The following is a 26,612-nucleotide window of genomic DNA, read 5'->3' as shown; positions in this document are numbered from 1 at the left end:
AATTTTTCATGTAAAGCTAGAACGTTAAGTTTGTATTTACCATCTAATGACCAGGAAATACAGGCACCACGCGTGCCCAAAGGAATTTGTTCGTATACTGGAGCTAGTAAAAACCTGTATTCTTTAAGTAATTCCAAACATCTGTGTCTAATTTTTTTATTGGGTATAGCTTCTGCGCGCGACATCGTCCGCGTGGAACAGAAGCGCGCGCAATACTTGATCATTATTTTGCTGCGATGTTATTATTTTAAAACTGCGATATCTCCTGAGATACTTATTGAAATCGAATTATGTAAAAGGCTATTTTGTTTTATATTAAATACTTGTGATGAATAACGTATTTATTTAGATAAGGATTAATATCATGTTTATAAAAACATCTTCGCAAATAATGCATATATAACAAACTTGGTTAGCATAAAAAAGGTTATAGTGAGCCAACCTTAAAAGATAGATATATGCTGTCGCGGACTTTTTTTTAGAACTTTTAAGGAGCATCAATTCTGTCATACATGATTTTTGCGAAACTTTAACTGTTTTCACAGCGCATGCAGTGGAATCTCTCAAAAGGAAAAGAGAACCCCCGATTTTGAAACATTCTTAACGAGACGAGAAGAAGACTATTATTGGTATGTACGATTTCTTTTTAACCGACTTCCAAAAAAGGAGGAGGTTCTCAATTCGATTGTATTTTTTTTATGTATGTTGCATCAAAACTTTTGACCGGGTGGACCGATTTCGACAAATTTTGTTTTAATCGAAAGGTGGTGTGTGTCAATTGGTCCCACTTAAATTTATTTGAGATCTAACAGCTACTTTTCGAGTTATATCTAATAATGCGTTTTTACTTGACGCTTTTTTCGTCGACCTACGTTGTATTATACCGTATAACTTTCTACTGGATATACCGATTTGGATAATTCTTTTTTTGTTAGAAAGGGGATATCTCTAGTTTGGTACCATGATAAGGAAACCACGATCTGATGATGGGATTCCAGAGAAATCGAGGGAAACTCTTGAAAATCCGCAATAACATTTTTATTGGGTATACCGATTTTGATAATTTTTGATTTAATCGAAAGGCTGATGTTTATCATGTGGTCACATATAAATTTTATCGAGATCTGATAACTACTTTTTGAGTAATCTTTGATAACGCGTAGTTACTTGACTATTTTTTCGTCGATCTACTTTGTATTACTCGTCGATGTAATTGAAGTCGGTTTTTTTTTTCGTTTGCGAGCAAACACAATTATTGGTCTACCCACACATTAGGAATTCTAAACATTTTTGAATATCATATCAAAAATTGACCGCTCCAGCGGAGATCGAACCCGCGTCTCCGACTGACCGTGTCGGCGCTCTAGCCAATTAAGCTATGGAGCGATGTACCCGCTAGATCGAAATTTTTGACTAAGCGAACATTTATTACGACGGCATTATTTCTTGTGAAATTCCTACTTTTGCACCGTCACTGACGGCTGCACTGCACTTATGACGCCGTACATTTGCCTGTACCAATAAATTGACTGTTAGACCGACTTTCATTGGGTTTGGTTCACCGCAGTAACCTTCCCTCACGTCTTCTCGCACTGAACTATAAACTGTATACATTACAGTTATTTTGGACCTTCGAGCCGTATTTGTACCAGCTACTTATGGATAATCTAATACTTTAGAAGTTTTCTATTTGAATAATTAAATTTTAAAAGGCACCCAAGATTTAGCTAACTACTACTTTATATTGATTAATCTCAAATATTTAAGTATGGTTGTTGGTATGGAGTAATATATCGAGAACAGTTTTTTTACTAGTTAGGTTTTAGAATTAAGTTAATTATGATTTTTAAAAGTCAGTATAATTGTAATTTCTATGGCGTTTGCAAGTATACTGTGTGTCACGCACGCATCTTTAATCAAATAGGTAATTGTTGATTTTTTTTACCACGAGTAAATAAATATGTACGATGACAATGTTAAAAACTTAGCAGATAAAGCATACGTTTATAGCTTGACATTTGTAAAAATTAAGAACAGCTTCATGGACCGTTTGATGAAATAAAAGTCTTGAACTTGAAATGCACAATATTTATTGAATTATCTTATTTATAACGAATGTACAGCGTTGGCGCAGCGTTAGTGGCGCTGGTGTCAGTAGAAGTCATCGTGGTCGATGTGCTTGGCGTTGTTCTTGACCTGGTCTTGCGCGAGGTACATCTGCGCCAGTTGTTCGGCGCTCGTGGCTTGCTCCGGAGTCTTGTCCTCGCGGACGCGGACGAACCTAAATCATGGATATTAAATATTTACATTCCAAAGAAACGAGATAGCAATAGACCTATAGAATCACCATAAAAAATAGCCCCAAAAGGCCATCACTTTTGAGGTTACATATCTATTTAATTTTGTTATTACCCGACTCGATTTATACAATGTGGAAAATAAAAAGCATACGCCTAAAAAGTACAAATAATAAAATACCAAAATTTATTTAAGTAGGGTAAAGCAGCAAGCTTCCGGTATTGCAGGCGTGTATAGGCTACGGTAACCACTCATTATCAGGGTTATATTCGTGTTTCCCATCCTAGTTGTATAAAAATATAACAGGGGTTGGTAACGTTACCAATTACCAATATAAAATATCGTAGATAGCGTTAATTTTTTCCGATGTCTTTTAATATAATTAGGAAACGAAACTATTTTCAAAGGTAAAATCTACCAGTAAATGTATTTATAACGATAGTAAAAACGAGTGTGCTTTAGATTACACAACTGAAGTAAAACTTCTTTAGCTCCATTTAACTTATATCTTCTTCTCAATTTCCGTTCGCTTCCCCCGATTACACTTTCCGTAACGTTCTCGTCACGCATTCACCAGCTCAAGCGTGCGTAAAGAAGTTCCAGTTGGAGAGAGGTTCGAAGAGTAGGAGAGGTACCGGGGGAACCGCAGCGAGATGCCGCGCTCGGGGTCCACGAGGCCGATGGCGGCGCGGTGCGCGGGCGACAGCGACAGGTCCGCGCAGCGCACCTCCCACAGCCAAAGGTTCCAAGAGTAAGAGGTACCGGGGGAACCGCAGCGAGATGCCGCGCTCGGGGTCCACGAGGCCGATGGCGGCGCGGTGCGCGGGCGACAGCGACAGGTCCGCGCAGCGCACCTCCCACAGCCAAAGGTTCCAAGAGTAAGAGGTACCGGGGGAACCGCAGCGAGATGCCGCGCTCGGGGTCCACGAGGCCGATGGCGGCGCGGTGCGCGGGCGACAGCGACAGGTCCGCGCAGCGCACCTCCCACAGCCAAAGGTTCCAAGAGTGAGAGGCGGGTACCGGGGGAACCGCAGCGAGATGCCGCGCTCGGGGTCCACGAGGCCGATGGCGGCGCGGTGCGCGGGCGACAGCGACAGGTCCGCGCAGCGCACCTCCCACAGCCAAAGGTTCCAAGAGTGAGAGGCGGGTACCGGGGGAACCGCAGCGAGATGCCGCGCTCGGGGTCCACGAGGCCGATGGCGGCGCGGTGCGCGGGCGACAGCGACAGGTCCGCGCAGCGCACCTCCCACAGCGAAAGGTTCCAAGAGTAAGAGGTACCGGGGGAACCGCAGCGAGATGCCGCGCTCGGGGTCCACGAGGCCGATGGCGGCGCGGTGCGCGGGCGACAGCGACAGGTCCGCGCAGCGCACCTCCCACAGCCAAAGGTTCCAAGAGTGAGAGGCGGGTACCGGGGGAACCGCAGCGAGATGCCGCGCTCGGGGTCCACGAGGCCGATGGCGGCGCGGTGCGCGGGCGACAGCGACAGGTCCGCGCAGCGCACCTCCCACAGCCAAAGGTTCCAAGAGTGAGAGGCGGGTACCGGGGGAACCGCAGCGAGATGCCGCGCTCGGGGTCCACGAGGCCGATGGCGGCGCGGTGCGCGGGCGACAGCGACAGGTCCGCGCAGCGCACCTCCCACAGCGAAAGGTTCCAAGAGTAAGAGGTACCGGGGGAACCGCAGCGAGATGCCGCGCTCGGGGTCCACGAGGCCGATGGCGGCGCGGTGCGCGGGCGACAGCGACAGGTCCGCGCAGCGCACCTCCCACAGCCAAAGGTTCCAAGAGTGAGAGGCGGGTACCGGGGGAACCGCAGCGAGATGCCGCGCTCGGGGTCCACGAGGCCGATGGCGGCGCGGTGCGCGGGCGACAGCGACAGGTCCGCGCAGCGCACCTCCCACAGCCAAAGGTTCCAAGAGTGAGAGGCGGGTACCGGGGGAACCGCAGCGAGATGCCGCGCTCGGGGTCCACGAGGCCGATGGCGGCGCGGTGCGCGGGCGACAGCGACAGGTCCGCGCAGCGCACCTCCCACAGCGAAAGGTTCCAAGAGTAAGAGGTACCGGGGGAACCGCAGCGAGATGCCGCGCTCGGGGTCCACGAGGCCGATGGCGGCGCGGTGCGCGGGCGACAGCGACAGGTCCGCGCAGCGCACCTCCCACAGCCAAAGGTTCCAAGAGTGAGAGGCGGGTACCGGGGGAACCGCAGCGAGATGCCGCGCTCGGGGTCCACGAGGCCGATGGCGGCGCGGTGCGCGGGCGACAGCGACAGGTCCGCGCAGCGCACCTCCCACACGTGCGCCGCCGACAGCCACACGTCCGGCGCGTGCGCGGGCTCGTACCTGCGGGGGCAGCGGCACTAGAGACAGTACTATCGGTCGTGATACCGATATCAACGGTTTCAATAAATAATAATAAACACCTCACACCCGAAGGTAGCATTTAGTTGTGGGCTCGGTTTTCCGCATTTAGACGCAAAGGTCACACTCTTGGTGTATGGAAATTGCACCTAAGCGGTGGCGGAGTCACATACATAAAGTGTTAACGATGTTCACGACAAGCAGCACAAACGAAGTACAATGTATAACGTACCTGGGTCTGCAACTGCACGATGATCCAGCCTTTCTCGGGGGCAGCAATTCTAATAATCTTGAAGCACGTTGGTGAATTATAAGCGATTAACGGTTATTAGCGAATTTTAAAAAGGCAACGGTTTTACAAGCAGAGAGAATCTGTCGAGCGCGTTTGACTGCCCGCGGCTGTCACCGATTCATGCATTGCTCCACAGATAACAAATACGTCATACATGACAGTTGTGAACTTTAACTGCTACGTTCGTATGTACGTACTTGTGTGAACATCGTTTCTGCTAGTAACTTATTTTGGTAACGGAACATCCCGCCCACCAAAATACCTATGGTATTTTCTGGCAAAATAAGATTGAATTAATAGAGAAAAAATAACGAATACGATACGATGATAACAAAATGAAAATGAAAGATACGATGTTAGCAAGGTTGAAATAAACATGTATCACGATAAAAGTAAATTGAATAGCGATAACATTGGAATAGAATGAAAATATTAATTTAACCTATGACTTAACCAATATGAAGAAGAAGAAGAAACAAAAAAAAAAGATTATATATATAATTAACTTATTGTTCGATTGGAAGAGGGCATAACTTAACCAATGGACGATGAGTCAAATGATTTTGCGAAGTTTTAACAACAGCACTTCGAGCTATCCCATCAGCACCGAAGTGTAGATCAACCACTCTACCCAGTGACCATTGAAGTGGTATACGATTATCATCTTTAATTATCACCATTGAACCCACTGATAACGGTTTAGATACTTTAGTCCATTTGGCGCGTTCGGTCAATGAATTAAGGTACTCATGTTTCCATCTAGACCAGAAATTCTGATGAAAAGATTGTAACAGCTGCCACCGATTAAGCCGATGAAGTTTAGTGTTAGTGTGATCCTCATCGGGGACAGCAGTTAACGGTTCTAGGGTGAGAAAATGTCCGGGCGTGAGCACAGTCAGATCGTTAGGATCAGAACTGAGGGGATATAACGGACGCGAATTCAGAACTGACTCGATCTGAACGAAGAGTGTAGTCAGTTCCTCAAAGGTGAGTACTTGATCGCCTACAACTCGATATAAGTGTGATTTTGCAGCTTTAATCTGGATTTCCCAAACGCCACCGAAGTGAGGTGCCGAGGGCGGGTTAAATTTAAAATCAATTTTCTCAGCAACAGAAGCCCTCTCCATAAGAGCTGACAGTTGATTTCTAGCACCAACGAAATTGGTGCCACAATCAGCATGAATCACGTTACACCGACCGCGTCTTCCAATAAAACGGCGTAGTGCGGCAATAAATCCTTCTGCAGATAACGTAGACACTACTTCAAGATGAACGGCCTTCGTAGCAAGACAGACAAACAAGCATAAATATGCCTTATCAATTTTTGCTCCACGATGAGAACCGAGTTTAATGCGAAAGGGTCCCCCGAAATCTACACCTACTACTGAGAAGGGTTTTATTTGGTTAACGCGACAGGATGGTAGGTCACTCATAAAGGGCTGCAACGGTTTTGGATTTGTTCGATAACATTGGACACATTTCGATAAACGACTACGAACGACACGTTTTGCTGAAATAATCCAAAACTGCTGCAGTAATAAAAAATGGGTTGTATTTATGCCCGTATGGCAGTAGTTACGATGAATAAAGTCTATTATTAAAATGGTTAGTGGATGGTCAGGTGGTAACAATGCAGGATGCTTATGTTCATATTCAAGCCCTGATCGCGAGATTCTACCTCCAACACGAAGAATACCGTAATCGTCCAAAAAAGGGTTAAGTTTTTTAAACTGTTTAAGAATCGGTCTCTTAGCTTTAATATTTAAGATTTCTTGAGAGAATGCAATTTGTTGGACGTGTTTTACGATATGCATAAGCGCATTATGTCGCTCGACGTTAGTGATATATAGGTTACAATTAGGGCGATTAGAATTTTTTGCGTTTCTTATAAAGCGATTTATGTATGCCAGAACGTTCAACAATTTTTGTAAACTTGAGAATTTAGATAATAACATTTCGAAAGTACTTTGATGAGATTCGGTTAATTTCTTTTCAATTAAAAAAGCTAACGATAATTTAGACTCGGATTTTACGACTGCCTCGTCAGATGGAGAGAGACTTTCAAATAAATTTGGCCACGTAGTTCGATCCTTTGATAGCCAGGATGGCCCCGCCCACCAAAGGGAATTGTGAACGATTTCATCCGGAAACTGTCCTCTTGAACAAACATCGGCTGGATTTTCCTCCGAGGCCACGTGATGCCAGCATTCAGTCGGTATTATATCATGAATGTGGCTCACCCGGTTTGCTACAAATGTAACCCAGCGTGATGAATGAGACCTTAACCACGATAATGCAATTGTAGAATCGGACCACATATAAGCTGCGCTCAAAAAGATTCGATCCACATAAGTATCCCGTACGAATCTGAATAGATCTGACAGAAGGACTGCAGCGCAAAGTTCTAAGCGGGGTAATGATATTCGCTTTAAAGGTGCTACACGAGCCCTTGAACAAATTAAACGGACTTGAATCTCTCCATTGTGATCTGTGAAACGTAAATAAATAACTGCCCCATACGCGATTTCGGAACTATCACAAAATCCGTGAAGTTCGTATGAGGTAGTAATCGAACTAGTGATTTTTCGAGGAATTTTGACATCAGCTAGACAAGAAAGGTTAGCTCGATAAATGTCCCAGATCTTAACAATCTCTTCAGGGGGAGTCTGATCCCACCCGACGCCAAGTATCCACAATCTTTGGATGAGACATTTTGCCTTTATCGTAATAGGAGATAAAAATCCCAGAGGATCAAAGATTCGCGCGATTTCACTAAGAATTGATCGTTTGGTACACGACTGGTTTGATGGTTTAACTTCAAACAAAAATGTATCTGATTTAGGATCCCATTTCAAACCAAGAACTTTTAAAGTAAGAGTTTCAGAATCATCAAAAGAAACCGATTCAGTTAAACAGTCCTCCGGAGGCAGATCAGCTAATAATTGTGGGTCATTACTCATCCATTTGCGGAGATGAAAACACCCCAACTCAAAAAGAGCAATAATTTGCGATTTAGCTTCTAGAGCTTCGTTCAATGAAGCCTGGCCAGTAATAACGTCATCAATATATACATTAGAGAGCGCGATTTGTTTTGCCAAAGGAAACCCATCACCTGAATCCTCAGCAAGCTGTCTGACCGTGCGACAAGCAAGGAAAGGAGATGAAGAGACTCCATAGGTTACTGTATTTAGGCGATACTCACGAAGTGGGTCTGCAGGGGAAAATCTCCAAAGAATACGCTGATAGTCGCGGTGTTCAGGTGAAATTAGGATTTGACGATACATGGCGCGAACGTCAGCGATAAATACGATTTCATGTTCTCTAAAACGCAATAGAATTTCCAAAAGATTTGGTTGTAATTTTGGACCGATAAGCTGTGAATCATTTAGAGAACGAGAACGGAGATCCCTAGCCGAAGCGTCAAAAACGACACGGAGACGAGTAGTTACGGAATCAGGACGCAAAACGCAATGATGAGGGATGTAGTATTTCCCTCTCCCCATTTCGTCTATGGGAACAAGCGACATATGGCCACTGTGTTGATACTCTTCCATAAATTCGGAGTATTGACGACGCAATTCTGGATCACGAGAAAACCGCCGTTCGATCGCACCGAATCGTCGTAAAGCAACATCACGAGAACCTTCAAAGATTGGCTCCGAATCATGTTTAAACGGTAACTTCACGATATATCGGCCCGATTCATCTCGTGTATGAGTTGTTTTGAATTTATGCTCGCACAATGATTCTTTTGGAGTTAAGGATGACGCTTGTTGATTAGGACCACCTTTGATTGTTTTATTTAGTAACGATTCGGTAAATACATCCGCAGCGAACAAAATATCAATTGGACCAGGGATATCGAATCCTGGATCTGCCAAAGGTAGTGATTCGATATGTGACCACTCGGTTGTTTTTAATTTAGCGATGGGTTGATCCCCACAAATTGAATCAATGACATGCATATCTAAGTTAAATATAATTTTATCATGGTGACCGATCTGACAACGAACATGCCCTACGATTGAAGTCTGTGTTTCCCCTATACCGCTTATGTGAGAAGAGGATGGAAATATTTGGAGTTGCAAACGATTTACTGCTGCTGTGGTTATAAAGTTGTTTTGACTTCCACTGTCGAACAAGGCTCGAAACGATTGCATACATCCGGACGCATCCTTGACCTGCACAATCGCAGTCGCAAGTAAAACTGCAGTATTAGATTTAGAGTTTGTCACTAACGACGACGTATTACTGTTTTCGATAGCTTTCTCACGGTGGAGTAGGCTGTGATGCTTACGTTTGCAAACACGGCACGAAAAAACGGAATTGCAGTTTTTTAATTGATGAGACGACTTAAGACAGTTGTAACACCAATTCTTCTCGGTGGTTATTTTGATACGTTCTTCTACGGGTTTTTTAAGAAATTCAGAACAAGATAAGATCGTATGCGTCTGCGCGCAAAAAGGACATTTATTCGATACGGCAACATTTTTACTATTTTGTTGTACGTCAGCTGAAGCTATCAAGGCATTCGTTTTGTTGAAAGGTTTTTGAAAAGGTGTCGATGAAGTAGGCTTGATGACCTGTTTACTCAGTTTATTTTCAGTAAAATGTGTATCGCGCAACAAAGCCTCACATTTAGTTCTAAGAAAACCAATTAATTGTTTATATGTAGGGAGGTCAACATCTGAATATTTTTCCTCAAAACCACGACGTAAGGTTGAATCAAGTTTCGATAGTATGTGATAAACCAAAATAAAATCCCAATGTTGAATAGGTAACTCAGCAGTTTTTAAAATACTTAAATTTTCTTCAAATAAATCTAGCGATTTTCTAAATTCAATTCCGTTAGTACATTTAAACTCAATAGCTAAAAGATCCTTCCAACATGTAAATGTTAGGGCGCGTTTACATTTATACCGAGCGATGAGCGCTTGATACGCATGCTCGTAATGTTCGTGTGAGAGAGGGAACGCCTTCACAACGAACAACGCTTCACCGCTCAAAGATGAAGTCAAATAATGAAACTTTTCGATATCGCTTAAGGAAGAGCAATTGTGAATCAATTCATTAAAAGTATCAAAATACTCAGGCCACCGTTTTATGTCACCAGAAAAATGAGGAAGTACGATTTTTGGTAACCGAATATTCGAATTAGAAGAAACGCGTGATGAACTTTCCGATTGTCCCCGTGTTATTGACCGATGGATAGCTAATACATTATAATACATCTCGTCGAATCGTTCATAAGTGTCATCAAGGTCATCAGAATCCGAAGGCTGTAAAATTTGTAAAATATTAAGATGCGCATGTTCAAAAGTTGCTGCAATATCTTTTATTTCTTGGTAATAAGATAGAAACATGTCACGTTGAGAATGATCCGTTAATGACAAATTTCCGAGTTCCAACGCCTTTTGTAAGCGATTATGAGCAATAGTTCGTTTTCTACGCAACATAGGTAAATCTTTTGTTGTATATTCAACATCGATAGATTTCGGTTTACCTTTTTTAAACGCACTCATTTTACGTGTAGAATGTTTACTTAATAAATACGACATATTAAAAGTTCGATAAAATAACAATTACTTATGTAGGTAGATATAAAATAATTCCTAATGAAATATAATTTTAAATAGACATAGAATTTTAGTTCGTTTTAATTAGTAAGTTCGAACAAATTATTACTAACATATATTGTATTGTTTTGTATTTACTATAACATATACTGGAATACAAGGTGGAATGCTAAAACGTAAATACGTACAGCGAGCGGCACAAGTTAGTTTGCGAATTGTATGAAAATCGAACAAATTATGTTGTAATCTGTGTCGCCGCGTGTACTCCTTTGTTTCTAATGTAAATGTTATTTAGAAGAATTCGCTGTGATATTCAAAACAAAACAATAATTATTTGATATATAATGATGCAAATTAAAGAAAGTATTATGAATTTAGTGTAAAATGTAAGCCGATAAGAAATTAAGCACCGATATTTTGTGATTGCATAACTTTGTTCCTACGATTTTACACTGAACATTTCCGGTATTTGCGATACGAAATTGAAAAAACGCCTTTTCGATAGTGACAATTATTAAAATTACTTGATACTAGGCACGAAAATGGACAACCTGGCGATGACGGAGTAACCAAAACTGCGATGTTAGATTATGTTTCAGGTTAGGTTATTACGATTATTGATACGATTTCACCAGAAAATACCATATATACCTAGCTCGAATTGTGAAATAGGCCGGATCCCGGGTTTCGGCACCAATTTTATGTATGGAAATTGCACCTAAGCGGTGGCGGAGTCACATACATAAAGTGTTAACGATGTTCACGACAAGCAGCACAAACGAAGTACAATGTATAACGTACCTGGGTCTGCAACTGCACGATGATCCAGCCTTTCTCGGGGGCAGCAATTCTAATAATCTTGAAGCACGTTGGTGAATTATAAGCGATTAACGGTTATTAGCGAATTTTAAAAAGGCAACGGTTTTACAAGCAGAGAGAATCTGTCGAGCGCGTTTGACTGCCCGCGGCTGTCACCGATTCATGCATTGCTCCACAGGATGAAGATGAGATGAATGAGTGTTCACAGGCTTCTCGGAGCGTCCTTATTTCCTTAAGGATGGTCCGAAGGTTATAAGGCATTATTACAAGGATTATTGCTTCAAGCTGTAATATCTACAGGATGAATCATACATACATACATTTGGACCGGACATGGGGTATACGTCTGCTTAGCATACACATAGGCCTCTTTATCCGTGTGAGATGGATCTGAGCTAAATCCACCCATAACTCCACTGTGGCTTAACGGATATATTACCCTACTATGAGTAACGATCGCTTCAGATGTTCATGATAACAACAAGATAACTTAATTTAAAGCTATAGAATATAAAAGTTAGTTTACATGTAGTAATTCCTAGGACCGTCGATAACGTGCTGCTGCAGAGTTTCGGTGAGCGTCTTGAGATCCTCGTCCGAGAAGCCCGTGCCGATCTTGCAGAGCGACTGGTACCGGTCGTCCTCCCGACACGCCAGCAGGAACCCGCCGAACAGTCCGGCCCGCTTGCCGCGCCCGCGGTACGCGCCCAGCACCACCGCGTCCACCGTGTCCCCCACGCCGTCCAGGTAGTCTTTTTTGAGCTGTAATATGATAAACCGGTGAGTTAGACAATCGATTGCTGAATATTTTACACAATAATATTTCTTATTTCTCAACAGATTCTTTCATATATATTTAGATCAACAAACAAGCGTACAGCTCGCCTGATTGTAAGCGATTACCGTAGCTTATAGACGCCTGCAACACCAGAAGCATCGCAAGCGCGTTGCCGACCCTGTCCCCAATTCTCCCCAGGAGCTCCGGTCACCGTACGTGTGCCGGTGTGCCGTCACCTTGAGCCAGTTGTGCGAGCGGCGCGCGATGTCGTAGCGCGCCCGCGGCCCGCGCAGCGCCTTCAGCATGAGCCCCTCGCAGGAGCGCGCACGGCCTGTAGCGGGCGAGTGTGCCAGTGTACCGGCGCGCCAGTGTGCCGGTGTGCCGGTGTGCCGTCACCTTGAGCCAGTTGTGCGAGCGGCGCGCGATGTCGTAGCGCGCCCGCGGCCCGCGCAGCGCCTTCAGCATGAGCCCCTCGCAGGAGCGCGCACGGCCTGTAGCGGGCGAGTGTGCCAGTGTACCGGCGCGCCAGTGTGCCGGTGTGCCGGTGTGCCGTCACCTTGAGCCAGTTGTGCGAGCGGCGCGCGATGTCGTAGCGCGCCCGCGGCCCGCGCAGCGCCTTCAGCATGAGCCCCTCGCAGGAGCGCGCACGGCCTGTAGCGGGCGAGTGTGCCAGTGTACCGGCGCGCCAGTGTGCCGGTGTGCCGTCACCTTGAGCCAGTTGTGCGAGCGGCGCGCGATGTCGTAGCGCGCCCGCGGCCCGCGCAGCGCCTTCAGCATGAGCCCCTCGCAGGAGCGCGCACGGCCTGTAGCGGGCGAGTGTGCCAGTGTACCGGCGCGCCAGTGTGCCGGTGTGCCGGTGTGCCGTCACCTTGAGCCAGTTGTGCGAGCGGCGCGCGATGTCGTAGCGCGCCCGCGGCCCGCGCAGCGCCTTCAGCATGAGCCCCTCGCAGGAGCGCGCACGGCCTGTAGCGGGCGAGTGTGCCAGTGTACCGGCGCGCCGGTGTGCCGGTGTGCCGTCACCTTGAGCCAGTTGTGCGAGCGGCGCGCGATGTCGTAGCGCGCCCGCGGCCCGCGCAGCGCCTTCAGCATGAGCCCCTCGCAGGAGCGCGCACGGCCTGTAGCGGGCGAGTGTGCCAGTGTACCGGCGCGCCAGTGTGCCGGTGTGCCGTCACCTTGAGCCAGTTGTGCGAGCGGCGCGCGATGTCGTAGCGCGCCCGCGGCCCGCGCAGCGCCTTCAGCATGAGCCCCTCGCAGGAGCGCGCACGGCCTGTAGCGGGCGAGTGTGCCAGTGTACCGGCGCGCCAGTGTGCCGGTGTGCCGTCACCTTGAGCCAGTTGTGCGAGCGGCGCGCGATGTCGTAGCGCGCCCGCGGCCCGCGCAGCGCCTTCAGCATGAGCCCCTCGCAGGAGCGCGCACGGCCTGTAGCGGGCGAGTGTGCCAGTGTACCGGCGCGCCAGTGTGCCGGTGTGCCGGTGTGCCGTCACCTTGAGCCAGTTGTGCGAGCGGCGCGCGATGTCGTAGCGCGCCCGCGGCCCGCGCAGCGCCTTCAGCATGAGCCCCTCGCAGGAGCGCGCACGGCCTGTAGCGGGCGAGTGTGCCAGTGTACCGGCGCGCCAGTGTGCCGGTGTGCCGTCACCTTGAGCCAGTTGTGCGAGCGGCGCGCGATGTCGTAGCGCGCCCGCGGCCCGCGCAGCGCCTTCAGCATGAGCCCCTCGCAGGAGCGCGCACGGCCTGTAGCGGGCGAGTGTGCCAGTGTACCGGCGCGCCAGTGTGCCGGTGTGCCGGTGTGCCGTCACCTTGAGCCAGTTGTGCGAGCGGCGCGCGATGTCGTAGCGCGCCCGCGGCCCGCGCAGCGCCTTCAGCATGAGCCCCTCGCAGGAGCGCGCACGGCCTGTAGCGGGCGAGTGTGCCAGTGTACCGGCGCGCCAGTGTGCCGGTGTGCCGGTGTGCCGTCACCTTGAGCCAGTTGTGCGAGCGGCGCGCGATGTCGTAGCGCGCCCGCGGCCCGCGCAGCGCCTTCAGCATGAGCCCCTCGCAGGAGCGCGCACGGCCTGTAGCGGGCGAGTGTGCCAGTGTACCGGCGCGCCAGTGTGCCGGTGTGCCGGTGTGCCGTCACCTTGAGCCAGTTGTGCGAGCGGCGCGCGATGTCGTAGCGCGCCCGCGGCCCGCGCAGCGCCTTCAGCATGAGCCCCTCGCAGGAGCGCGCACGGCCTGTAGCGGGCGAGTGTGCCAGTGTACCGGCGCGCCAGTGTGCCGGTGTGCCGGTGTGCCGTCACCTTGAGCCAGTTGTGCGAGCGGCGCGCGATGTCGTAGCGCGCCCGCGGCCCGCGCAGCGCCTTCAGCATGAGCCCCTCGCAGGAGCGCGCACGGCCTGTAGCGGGCGAGTGTGCCAGTGTACCGGCGCGCCAGTGTGCCGGTGTGCCGGTGTGCCGTCACCTTGAGCCAGTTGTGCGAGCGGCGCGCGATGTCGTAGCGCGCCCGCGGCCCGCGCAGCGCCTTCAGCATGAGCCCCTCGCAGGAGCGCGCACGGCCTGTAGCGGGCGAGTGTGCCAGTGTACCGGCGCGCCAGTGTGCCGGTGTGCCGGTGTGCCGTCACCTTGAGCCAGTTGTGCGAGCGGCGCGCGATGTCGTAGCGCGCCCGCGGCCCGCGCAGCGCCTTCAGCATGAGCCCCTCGCAGGAGCGCGCACGGCCTGTAGCGGGCGAGTGTGCCAGTGTACCGGCGCGCCAGTGTGCCGGTGTGCCGGTGTGCCGTCACCTTGAGCCAGTTGTGCGAGCGGCGCGCGATGTCGTAGCGCGCCCGCGGCCCGCGCAGCGCCTTCAGCATGAGCCCCTCGCAGGAGCGCGCACGGCCTGTAGCGGGCGAGTGTGCCAGTGTACCGGCGCGCCAGTGTGCCGGTGTGCCGGTGTGCCGTCACCTTGAGCCAGTTGTGCGAGCGGCGCGCGATGTCGTAGCGCGCCCGCGGCCCGCGCAGCGCCTTCAGCATGAGCCCCTCGCAGGAGCGCGCACGGCCTGTAGCGGGCGAGTGTGCCAGTGTACCGGCGCGCCAGTGTGCCGGTGTGCCGGTGTGCCGTCACCTTGAGCCAGTTGTGCGAGCGGCGCGCGATGTCGTAGCGCGCCCGCGGCCCGCGCAGCGCCTTCAGCATGAGCCCCTCGCAGGAGCGCGCACGGCCTGTAGCGGGCGAGTGTGCCAGTGTACCGGCGCGCCAGTGTGCCGGTGTGCCGTCACCTTGAGCCAGTTGTGCGAGCGGCGCGCGATGTCGTAGCGCGCCCGCGGCCCGCGCAGCGCCTTCAGCATGAGCCCCTCGCAGGAGCGCGCACGGCCTGTAGCGGGCGAGTGTGCCAGTGTACCGGCGCGCCAGTGTGCCGGTGTGCCGGTGTGCCGTCACCTTGAGCCAGTTGTGCGAGCGGCGCGCGATGTCGTAGCGCGCCCGCGGCCCGCGCAGCGCCTTCAGCATGAGCCCCTCGCAGGAGCGCGCACGGCCTGTAGCGGGCGAGTGTGCCAGTGTACCGGCGCGCCAGTGTGCCGGTGTGCCGGTGTGCCGTCACCTTGAGCCAGTTGTGCGAGCGGCGCGCGATGTCGTAGCGCGCCCGCGGCCCGCGCAGCGCCTTCAGCATGAGCCCCTCGCAGGAGCGCGCACGGCCTGTAGCGGGCGAGTGTGCCAGTGTACCGGCGCGCCAGTGTGCCGGTGTGCCGGTGTGCCGTCACCTTGAGCCAGTTGTGCGAGCGGCGCGCGATGTCGTAGCGCGCCCGCGGCCCGCGCAGCGCCTTCAGCATGAGCCCCTCGCAGGAGCGCGCACGGCCTGTAGCGGGCGAGTGTGCCAGTGTACCGGCGCGCCAGTGTGCCGGTGTGCCGGTGTGCCGTCACCTTGAGCCAGTTGTGCGAGCGGCGCGCGATGTCGTAGCGCGCCCGCGGCCCGCGCAGCGCCTTCAGCATGAGCCCCTCGCAGGAGCGCGCACGGCCTGTAGCGGGCGAGTGTGCCAGTGTACCGGCGCGCCAGTGTGCCGGTGTGCCGGTGTGCCGTCACCTTGAGCCAGTTGTGCGAGCGGCGCGCGATGTCGTAGCGCGCCCGCGGCCCGCGCAGCGCCTTCAGCATGAGCCCCTCGCAGGAGCGCGCACGGCCTGTAGCGGGCGAGTGTGCCAGTGTACCGGCGCGCCAGTGTGCCGGTGTGCCGTCACCTTGAGCCAGTTGTGCGAGCGGCGCGCGATGTCGTAGCGCGCCCGCGGCCCGCGCAGCGCCTTCAGCATGAGCCCCTCGCAGGAGCGCGCACGGCCTGTAGCGGGCGAGTGTGCCAGTGTACCGGCGCGCCAGTGTGCCGGTGTGCCGGTGTGCCGTCACCTTGAGCCAGTTGTGCGAGCGGCGCGCGATGTCGTAGCGCGCCCGCGGCCCGCGCAGCGCCTTCAGCATGAGCCCCTCGCAGGAGCGCGCACGGCCTGTAGCGGGCGAGTGTGCCAGTGTACCGGCGCGCCAGTGTGCCGGTGTGCCGTCACCTTGAGCCAGTTGTGCGAGCGGCGCGCGATGTCGTAGCGCGCCCGCGGCCCGCGCAGCGCCTTCAGCATGAGCCCCTCGCAGGAGCGCGCACGGCCTGTAGCGGGCGAGTGTGCCAGTGTACCGGCGCGCCAGTGTGCCGGTGTGCCGTCACCTTGAGCCAGTTGTGCGAGCGGCGCGCGATGTCGTAGCGCGCCCGCGGCCCGCGCAGCGCCTTCAGCATGAGCCCCTCGCAGGAGCGCGCACGGCCTGTAGCGGGCGAGTGTGCCAGTGTACCGGCGCGCCAGTGTGCCGGTGTGCCGGTGTGCCGTCACCTTGAGCCAGTTGTGCGAGCGGCGCGCGATGTCGTAGCGCGCCCGCGGCCCGCGCAGCGCCTTCAGCATGAGCCCCTCGCAGGAGCGCGCACGGCCTGTAGCGGGCGAGTGTGCCAGTGTACCGGCGCGCCAGTGTGCCGGTGTGCCGGTGTGCCGTCACCTTGAGCCAGTTGTGCGAGCGGCGCGCGATGTCGTAGCGCGCCCGCGGCCCGCGCAGCGCCTTCAGCATGAGCCCCTCGCAGGAGCGCGCACGGCCTGTAGCGGGCGAGTGTGCCAGTGTACCGGCGCGCCAGTGTGCCGGTGTGCCGGTGTGCCGTCACCTTGAGCCAGTTGTGCGAGCGGCGCGCGATGTCGTAGCGCGCCCGCGGCCCGCGCAGCGCCTTCAGCATGAGCCCCTCGCAGGAGCGCGCACGGCCTGTAGCGGGCGAGTGTGCCAGTGTACCGGCGCGCCAGTGTGCCGGTGTGCCGGTGTGCCGTCACCTTGAGCCAGTTGTGCGAGCGGCGCGCGATGTCGTAGCGCGCCCGCGGCCCGCGCAGCGCCTTCAGCATGAGCCCCTCGCAGGAGCGCGCACGGCCTGTAGCGGGCGAGTGTGCCAGTGTACCGGCGCGCCAGTGTGCCGGTGTGCCGGTGTGCCGTCACCTTGAGCCAGTTGTGCGAGCGGCGCGCGATGTCGTAGCGCGCCCGCGGCCCGCGCAGCGCCTTCAGCATGAGCCCCTCGCAGGAGCGCGCACGGCCTGTAGCGGGCGAGTGTGCCAGTGTACCGGCGCGCCAGTGTGCCGGTGTGCCGGTGTGCCGTCACCTTGAGCCAGTTGTGCGAGCGGCGCGCGATGTCGTAGCGCGCCCGCGGCCCGCGCAGCGCCTTCAGCATGAGCCCCTCGCAGGAGCGCGCACGGCCTGTAGCGGGCGAGTGTGCCAGTGTACCGGCGCGCCAGTGTGCCGGTGTGCCGTCACCTTGAGCCAGTTGTGCGAGCGGCGCGCGATGTCGTAGCGCGCCCGCGGCCCGCGCAGCGCCTTCAGCATGAGCCCCTCGCAGGAGCGCGCACGGCCTGTAGCGGGCGAGTGTGCCAGTGTACCGGCGCGCCAGTGTGCCGGTGTGCCGGTGTGCCGTCACCTTGAGCCAGTTGTGCGAGCGGCGCGCGATGTCGTAGCGCGCCCGCGGCCCGCGCAGCGCCTTCAGCATGAGCCCCTCGCAGGAGCGCGCACGGCCTGTAGCGGGCGAGTGTGCCAGTGTACCGGCGCGCCAGTGTGCCGGTGTGCCGTCACCTTGAGCCAGTTGTGCGAGCGGCGCGCGATGTCGTAGCGCGCCCGCGGCCCGCGCAGCGCCTTCAGCATGAGCCCCTCGCAGGAGCGCGCACGGCCTGTAGCGGGCGAGTGTGCCAGTGTACCGGCGCGCCAGTGTGCCGGTGTGCCGTCACCTTGAGCCAGTTGTGCGAGCGGCGCGCGATGTCGTAGCGCGCCCGCGGCCCGCGCAGCGCCTTCAGCATGAGCCCCTCGCAGGAGCGCGCACGGCCTGTAGCGGGCGAGTGTGCCAGTGTACCGGCGCGCCAGTGTGCCGGTGTGCCGGTGTGCCGTCACCTTGAGCCAGTTGTGCGAGCGGCGCGCGATGTCGTAGCGCGCCCGCGGCCCGCGCAGCGCCTTCAGCATGAGCCCCTCGCAGGAGCGCGCACGGCCTGTAGCGGGCGAGTGTGCCAGTGTACCGGCGCGCCAGTGTGCCGGTGTGCCGGTGTGCCGTCACCTTGAGCCAGTTGTGCGAGCGGCGCGCGATGTCGTAGCGCGCCCGCGGCCCGCGCAGCGCCTTCAGCATGAGCCCCTCGCAGGAGCGCGCACGGCCTGTAGCGGGCGAGTGTGCCAGTGTACCGGCGCGCCAGTGTGCCGGTGTGCCGGTGTGCCGTCACCTTGAGCCAGTTGTGCGAGCGGCGCGCGATGTCGTAGCGCGCCCGCGGCCCGCGCAGCGCCTTCAGCATGAGCCCCTCGCAGGAGCGCGCACGGCCTGTAGCGGGCGAGTGTGCCAGTGTACCGGCGCGCCAGTGTGCCGGTGTGCCGGTGTGCCGTCACCTTGAGCCAGTTGTGCGAGCGGCGCGCGATGTCGTAGCGCGCCCGCGGCCCGCGCAGCGCCTTCAGCATGAGCCCCTCGCAGGAGCGCGCACGGCCTGTAGCGGGCGAGTGTGCCAGTGTACCGGCGCGCCAGTGTGCCGGTGTGCCGGTGTGCCGTCACCTTGAGCCAGTTGTGCGAGCGGCGCGCGATGTCGTAGCGCGCCCGCGGCCCGCGCAGCGCCTTCAGCATGAGCCCCTCGCAGGAGCGCGCACGGCCTGTAGCGGGCGAGTGTGCCAGTGTACCGGCGCGCCAGTGTGCCGGTGTGCCGGTGTGCCGTCACCTTGAGCCAGTTGTGCGAGCGGCGCGCGATGTCGTAGCGCGCCCGCGGCCCGCGCAGCGCCTTCAGCATGAGCCCCTCGCAGGAGCGCGCACGGCCTGTAGCGGGCGAGTGTGCCAGTGTACCGGCGCGCCAGTGTGCCGGTGTGCCGGTGTGCCGTCACCTTGAGCCAGTTGTGCGAGCGGCGCGCGATGTCGTAGCGCGCCCGCGGCCCGCGCAGCGCCTTCAGCATGAGCCCCTCGCAGGAGCGCGCACGGCCTGTAGCGGGCGAGTGTGCCAGTGTACCGGCGCGCCAGTGTGCCGGTGTGCCGGTGTGCCGTCACCTTGAGCCAGTTGTGCGAGCGGCGCGCGATGTCGTAGCGCGCCCGCGGCCCGCGCAGCGCCTTCAGCATGAGCCCCTCGCAGGAGCCGCGCACGGCCGCATCCAACAGCTGCTGGACGGACTCTTCGTCGCGGCAGTCGCCGCCCTCCGCGAACTTCCACTCTCCTGTGTGGGATGGTCGATACTTTTATTTATACGATCACTACAAGCTTGCGCTGTTCATGTGTGAAATCGACGTGAGCAGCGGAAGTCTTGAGCATACATTGGGACATACAATCGACATTGTGGTAAAAATGGACGATGGCAGAGACTCACCCTCCACTTCCTGGAAGTTATCCCTCAGCAGCTGTCGGCGCAATTCCAGTGGTTCCCGTACAAGGGCTTTGCCGTTGAAATACAGCAGGTCGAACACGAACACGCACACTTGTACCTTGATTTGATCTTCGGATGCATCTTTCCGCTTGCGAGTTGACAACACCTACAAAATATATAATTAGTGTCTTTATAATTTTTGCCTCACGGATGAACTCAATGACCAATCATATTGGAATTTAATAATGGCTCATACTCAACGGTCCCAGCAAGATTATTTTTTGTTTCTAAAGTCAAAAACTTACACAAAACAATTCACGAAAGCCTAGATTTAGGCTGTTTCCACTGACGCTAAGCGAGTCTGAATAAAAATAATTTTAATTTTGATTTTAATTTTTCTATTTGGAATTTTTTTGATAATTTGATTTGACTTTGGTTATTTCCCTATTCTTAATTACTTAATTAATGATAACTTGTTTCTAATCGTTATTTTGATTAAATTGCCCAATTGTTTAATTTTATAAATGTATATGATAATAATATGTTCTTTATCTTTAATTTTGATTATTTTGGTTTTGATGATGATGATGGGGTGTCACTCTTTTTTTTTTGAATATTGTAAGTGTTGAACTATATTCATGTAATTAGTATCTTAAGTTCAAATATTTTAATGAATTGTGATTTTTTGTGCTTTTAAACATTGTATTCCAAAATGTTATGTACACTTGTAAGTGACATGCATATCAGATACTTTGTTATTATATATTTGTAATTTTAAAATTTTTATATGTATGTTGTAAGTGTGCTTTTGAAAATAAATAAATAAATAGCGGCACATTCATCTGCAGCAGCCATTTCCAAGGCCGGACGATGCAATAAATCAGTCCCAAGTACCTTACCTAATGACACTGCAAGTTTGTATAGAGACAGACGCCCATGTCTATCTCAGACTGGTTGGTTAAATATGTTACCGACCTGGAAGGGTAGTATCTGCTTCTTTTCGGTGTCGTAGGCCACTGCTTCACAGTCCAGCACGCAGCTCGTCACGCTGTCCTTGAGGAGCGCGGGCAGGCGCCGCAGGATGTCGGGGTACTTGCTGAACACACAAACATACTTCAGTTATATTATGGTAACTAGTAATTATGTGTAAAACATAGCAGTTTATAAGTAATGTAAGTATGGTTGGCGAAATCCCAAGCTGTAGAAGCAAACCTTCAAGAAAAAATAATTTATTTCCTGAAAACAATTTTGAAAAAAAGATTATCCTCGGGCACCTGGTGTTGTTCTCCTGGTTGCGACTGAAGACGGCTGCGTCTGCGAACCTCGGCGCGTCGTCCCCGGGCACGTGTATCTGCGCGCGCTCGCCGTCGTACTTGAACTCGCACGTGAACTCCTCGTTCTCGAACCTTCAAAGCATGACACACTGTTAATAAATCAATGCTGTACATACTTATTAAGTAAGGAGAGCCTGATCTGCCGGTTGCTGATAAAGATTATTTCGCACATAATTCAATAACATTTATTTACAATAGATAATACAGACCCTTAAGGTTCTTCAATCAATAAAGTATATAACTTATAGATTCACTGGTTTCCAATAGCAATATCTGACCAATAAATTATTGTTTGCTTACAATTTCTTGTCGCAACGAGACTAATTCTCAGACAAGAAAGAATAATTAACACTAAAAATTTCCAATCTTCCATAGTAAAGCTTCGAAGGAGAAGTCCTGTAACAGGCTCGGTTCCGCCTCACCTGGTGAAGACTTCATGGACGCCGCGCGAGGGGTGAGCTAGCATGGGCTTGAGAGGAATGCCGGGCGTGAGCCGGCAGTGCTCGGGTAGGGCTCGAACCCCATGACTCAGCAGAACAGGCACGATCAGATCGTAGTTTGGGCACTCGCAGTATGTGGTCTTGAGCGTGAGTGCCAGCTCGTCTACCTGCGCCTATATACGAAGTGAACGTTTTATAACAATAATAATTCGATGCAAATTTAGTTCAAAATATAAATAGTCCAACATTTATCACAGTCAAGAACATTAAAATATATATTAAAGTACCCTCAAATTACGTCTTCTTTAACATCTGCCACAGATTTTTATACAAATATATTGTCACGTTATGTAACGTTCTAAAAGTTACCATACAAATGATCCATTTTTTTTTATATGGTCAGCAGTTACCATAGCCTATAAAGGCCTCAATACCATTGCAAGTGTGTTACTGACACTATTCCCAACCCTCTCCAGGAGCTCAGGTCACCTTATTTACCACAGGAATACAACACTGCTTGAAAGCAGTAACATTTAGCTGTGATCTTCTGTCAGGTCGATATAGTTCCTGCTGTGCTAGCTCAATAAGTTACTATGTACATTAAAAACACCTTAAAAGCCTCCGCGTTCATGGTGGAGGCGACATCCAACTGTTCAGGGCCAGGATCGGGCGCTCCGGGGGTGAAGGCCTGAGGCGGCGTGTTTGCACAGGCCAGCGCCAGCGCCTGCAGTACAGACTGCTCTGCGAGCCCCACGCGAAGCTTGCCTTCTAGCGACCTGTAGTAATCCATCACGTCGCTTCAAATAACTTTACAGTTATATTACACTAAGAACCGAACATTTTTAGCTATTGACCTGCCTTATCAAATATCGCGCTTCTGAATGTCTGCAAGCGACATACAGGGTTTGTATTTTTGCGATTTTCTTGTTCACTGAATCCTGACCTGTGAAATAAATGTTACAATTAGTTTTAGCTATGACATGACATGTATCTATAAATTAGCTTATTACTTTAAATTAATATTTTCTTTACTATGATTAATTAAATATGCTTAAATACAGAATTAAGGCCATGAACGTTAAAGTAAGCTTATAAAAACTGGCATGTTAGGGAAGACATAAGGTGAGAAGGTTATCACTACGTAATTAAGGTAATTAACTCTATGATGCAGGATTTTTTTTTTTGGCCAGTAAATTTAATTTAAGACACAGCTATGAAATGCTATTTATTATGAAAATTGGGTCAGATTTTCTCGCATATTTATCTTAAAGATTCGCATCGTGGTAATGAATAAGGATTGTTGGACGGTTAGTAGGGGTGAGGAGTGATTGTATACGTAAAACTTGTCTGTGCGATTGATATAAAATTACTTATTCATTGTACTAGTGACGACTGCTCTGGTGTAATGGTGCTGGCACCGTCTGAGCACCGATGGTCGCGGGTTCGTTTTCCGCTTGGAGTGGATATTTGTGTTTATACAAATATTTATTTCCGATCTGGCTGTTAGTCTGTCGGTCCTAGTCGTTACCATGTACACATGATAACGATCGTTACTAATAGTAGAGTATATATCCGCCAAATCGCATTGGAGCAGTGGAGTGGAATTAAGTTTGATCCTTCTCTACGTGGGGAATGAGGCCTATGTTCAGCAGTAGGATATTACAGGCTGAAGCGTCAAGGTACTGTAGTTCACCAGTAGTCTGCGCGACGTCCCGGAGCGCGGCGAGCACGCGGCGCGCGCGCAGCGGCGGCGGCGCGAACATGGTGCGCTGCGCGGCGCGCGCGTCCTCGGCGGCGCGGCCGAGGTCGCCGCAGCGCTGCGCCGCACTCCGCAGCTGCGCCAGCGTGCGGCCCGTGCTGCGCGCCACCGCCTTCATCAGGTACGTCTCGGCGATGCCTGTAAGGATTTTTTTTTATGTTACTAGGTCGGCAAACAAACGTACGGCTCGCCTAATGGTAAGCGATTACCGTAGCTTATAGGCGCCTGCAACACCAGAAGCATCGCAAGCGCGTTGCCGACCCAATCCCCCCAGGAGCTCTGGTCACCTTACTCACCAACAGGAACACAATACTGCTTGAAACAGTATTATTTTGCTGTGTAATAATCATTTTTACTTTAAATTGACACAATTTGTCTAAATAGAAGTAAGACTGTAGTTGTTTCGTGTTCCCTCTCCTATGAAACAGTAATATGAAAGTAGTGGATCATATGGTCCATTGTTACTTAGTACCTTATCTATTATTTCACCTACTACGGTTCTTGGCAGACACAAGTTGCAAATTGAATTTCCATTTAAATTATATAACCACATTTTTACCCAAATCATCATTGCACATCGATATTTGGTTTTTGGGGACACATTAAGCAGAGCTAACATCATTTCCCTCTCTTATTACACACGAAAGCTTAGTATGAACTGAATTTGAGCATTGAAATTCTTGGCTGACGAGAATCTTAACAAATTAGAATTAAAATTCCACCAATCATATCAATGTAAAAATTTGAGTAATTTTAAATATATCAAAATAAATCATTATCATTACAGCCTAAACAGTCCACTGCTGGACACAGGCCTCTACAAGTTCGTGCCAAAAATGGCGTAAACTCATGTGTTTTGCCCATAGTCACCACGCTGGGCAGGCGGGTTGGTGACCGTAGTACTGGCTTTGTCGCACCGAAGACGCTGCTGCCCGTCTTCGCCCTGTGTATTTCAAAGCCAGCAGTTGGATGATTATCCCGCCATCGGTCGGCTTCTTAAGTTCCAAGGTGGTTGTGGAACCTTGTTATCCCTTAGTCGCCTCTTACGACACCCACGGGAAGAGAGGGGGTAGCTAAATTCTTTAGTGCCGTAGCCACACAGCACATATCAAAATAAATAAATAAATAAAAACCTACCCAATTCCAAACTATGATAAGCAGGTGCAAGTTTGTTCAGACACAAGTATATGCTAGGCAGGAGGTCCTCGGGAGTCAAGGCTATCACAGACCTAAAGTAGTTGCTCAAAATCTCCACCATCTTCAGCCTAGCCGATGTGGCTTCTATAGCCTCCAGTGTCTTAGCTAGCGCGATGTAGGGCACCTCCTGTCCCTTGACCCAACATGCGTCCTTGATAGGGTGATATTTAGGTTTTGATGGATTATACTCTACTTCTGAAAGATTAAAAATATACTATTATATATTTAAACCATTTTTACTTTGATTTTACTAATTCAAATCACCCGATATAGAAATAATCGACAGTCTGCTAATGTAGTGGTGGCAGCCACAATGTTAGTGGAGGGTAGGCAAAAAAGTTAGTTGCCCAGCCCATCCCCAATTCCCCCAGCTCTGGTCACCTTACTCACCAACAGGAACACAATACTGCTTGAAAACAGTCTAATTTAGCTGTGCTCTTCTGAAAGGTCGAGGTACTACCAGTCATGCTTCTTCCATATTTTGAGCAGGAAATTTCCTGCTGTGCCCTACCTCAGTTAAATGTAGCTGTATTTATAGTCAGTTAAGTTTAAAAATATGTTACCTGCAACTACTTTGACATCATTGACATCATTCTCTTTCTTCTCCTTCTTAATAGGACCATTTTTACTATAACCATCATCAGATTTCTCTTCTTTTACCATAAACTTGCTCATGGGACTTTCTTTACTCTTCACATTTTTAGCTGGTGACTTTGGACTTTTTGGTGATGTTTTTTCTTTTTTCGCCTTGTTTTCTAAACCTTTAGTCTGCTTCTTTATTTTCTTAGACTTTGGTGAATCATACGTCTTGGGAGGGTTCTCAGTCTTTACTAGCTTAATATCTGTTTGCTCCTCATGAGACTTTGGAGGTGAATCAGATTCGCTTTCTGAACTTTCTATGCGTTGCCGTTTGATTTTCTTTACCTTTAAAATTTAATATTATGACTTAAGTACTATTTAAGTATTTTTAAAACTACACTAATTCATAGAATTAAGATTACACAATTTCATAGCTACAAATTATAAGTCAATATTCAAACCTTTTCAGATTTAACTGGTGATGACTCCTTACTTTCCACTTCTGGTGATTTACTTTCACTACTACTGGATCTTGATCTTTTTGGCCTCTGAAAATGTACAAGTTCTGCCAGTCTTAAAATGTACGAAAAATCAAAATCAAAAATTTTAAGAGTAAGGTCTTATTGCTCTGAGTACAATAAATACTAAATTAAATATATATTAATACAATCTGTTATACCTTTCCTTTTTCTTGTGGTGTGACTTCGTTAACTTTACCATTCTTGTTTATGTTTGATGTTGTTGATATCTACACAGAAATTACGTTAGATTAACCATACATTAAGCATTTAAATTTTTTTAGAAATAATAGTTATATTTATTCAAACATTATGTACGCTTCTTATCAGTAGACAACTTTTGAAGCTAGTGAAATTTTCAGTATGAATGAAGATTGTAATTATAAAGACCATAACACAATAAACATAAGCAAGAGACGCTAGACAATATCTAGCAAAACTGGAGTATAGAACGGATTTCAATGTTTAAAATGGCTGTTTAAAAGCCTATTGTTATGAACAGTAATTCTAATCAAAAATCATTTTGTAAACCGTGTACTTACAGTGTCCTTGTCGACATCTTCATCTTCGGTCTTCTTAGGAGTTCTTTTAAAAAAGGATGTTATACTTTTTTGAGACATATTCCTCGCAAAAATATTTAAATAAACATCTGAAAGTTTTTGAATTTGTTTTGGATGTTGTTCACTAAAAGACTTAGTTAAGGAAGGGATTGCTTTTAACACTAATCTACGTCTATTTATTATTCTAAAAGTATTCATAAAACTTTACTTTTTATTATTTATATAAAAATAAATTCATAATTGCAAAACATTATTTTTTTTACACACATTGGCTAATGTTTGAAGTTTGAAGTTTGAAC

General features: G+C 50.5%; 1 protein-coding gene across 1 annotated transcript; it reads right to left on the bottom strand.

Annotated features, from left to right (window-relative positions):
• Positions 1 to 2,073: 2,073 nt before the first annotated feature.
• On the bottom strand, positions 2,074 to 26,551 carry LOC123665541 (DNA ligase 1). The gene is made up of 16 exons (XM_045599832.1): positions 26,296 to 26,551; positions 25,915 to 25,983; positions 25,697 to 25,783; positions 25,220 to 25,580; positions 24,597 to 24,851; positions 23,394 to 23,597; positions 22,559 to 22,643; positions 22,311 to 22,476; positions 21,683 to 21,873; positions 21,201 to 21,332; positions 20,902 to 21,022; positions 19,930 to 20,092; positions 19,616 to 19,779; positions 11,864 to 12,099; positions 4,486 to 4,632; positions 2,074 to 2,281 (listed from the first exon to the last, which is right to left on the bottom strand). Exons 1-16 carry the CDS (start codon positions 26,509 to 26,511, stop codon positions 2,152 to 2,154), a joined length of 2,727 nt encoding a protein of 908 aa, XP_045455788.1. The 5' UTR covers positions 26,512 to 26,551; the 3' UTR covers positions 2,074 to 2,151.
• Between the last annotated feature and the right edge of the window lie 61 nt (positions 26,552 to 26,612).

This window comes from Melitaea cinxia, chromosome 24 (assembly GCF_905220565.1).
Source record: "Melitaea cinxia chromosome 24, ilMelCinx1.1, whole genome shotgun sequence".
Lineage (NCBI taxonomy): Eukaryota > Metazoa > Arthropoda > Insecta > Lepidoptera > Nymphalidae > Melitaea > Melitaea cinxia.
The sequence above is the reverse complement of the archived record's forward strand: the minus strand, read 5'-3'. Positions and strand labels throughout refer to the sequence as shown.

Bases quoted from the DNA above. Each gene is read 5' to 3' on its own strand.
- LOC123665541 (XM_045599832.1), bottom strand. From the start codon at position 26,511: ATGAATACTTTTAGAATAATAAATAGACGTAGATTAGTGTTAAAAGCA. The intron at 22,477-22,558 runs GCAGGTCAATAG...GGATTACTACAG, and splicing joins GAAGCGCGATATTTGATAAG to GTCGCTAGAAGGCAAGCTTC. The intron at 2,282-4,485 runs GTACCCGCCTCT...TCCATGATTTAG, and splicing joins ATCTCGCTGCGGTTCCCCCG to GTTCGTCCGCGTCCGCGAGG.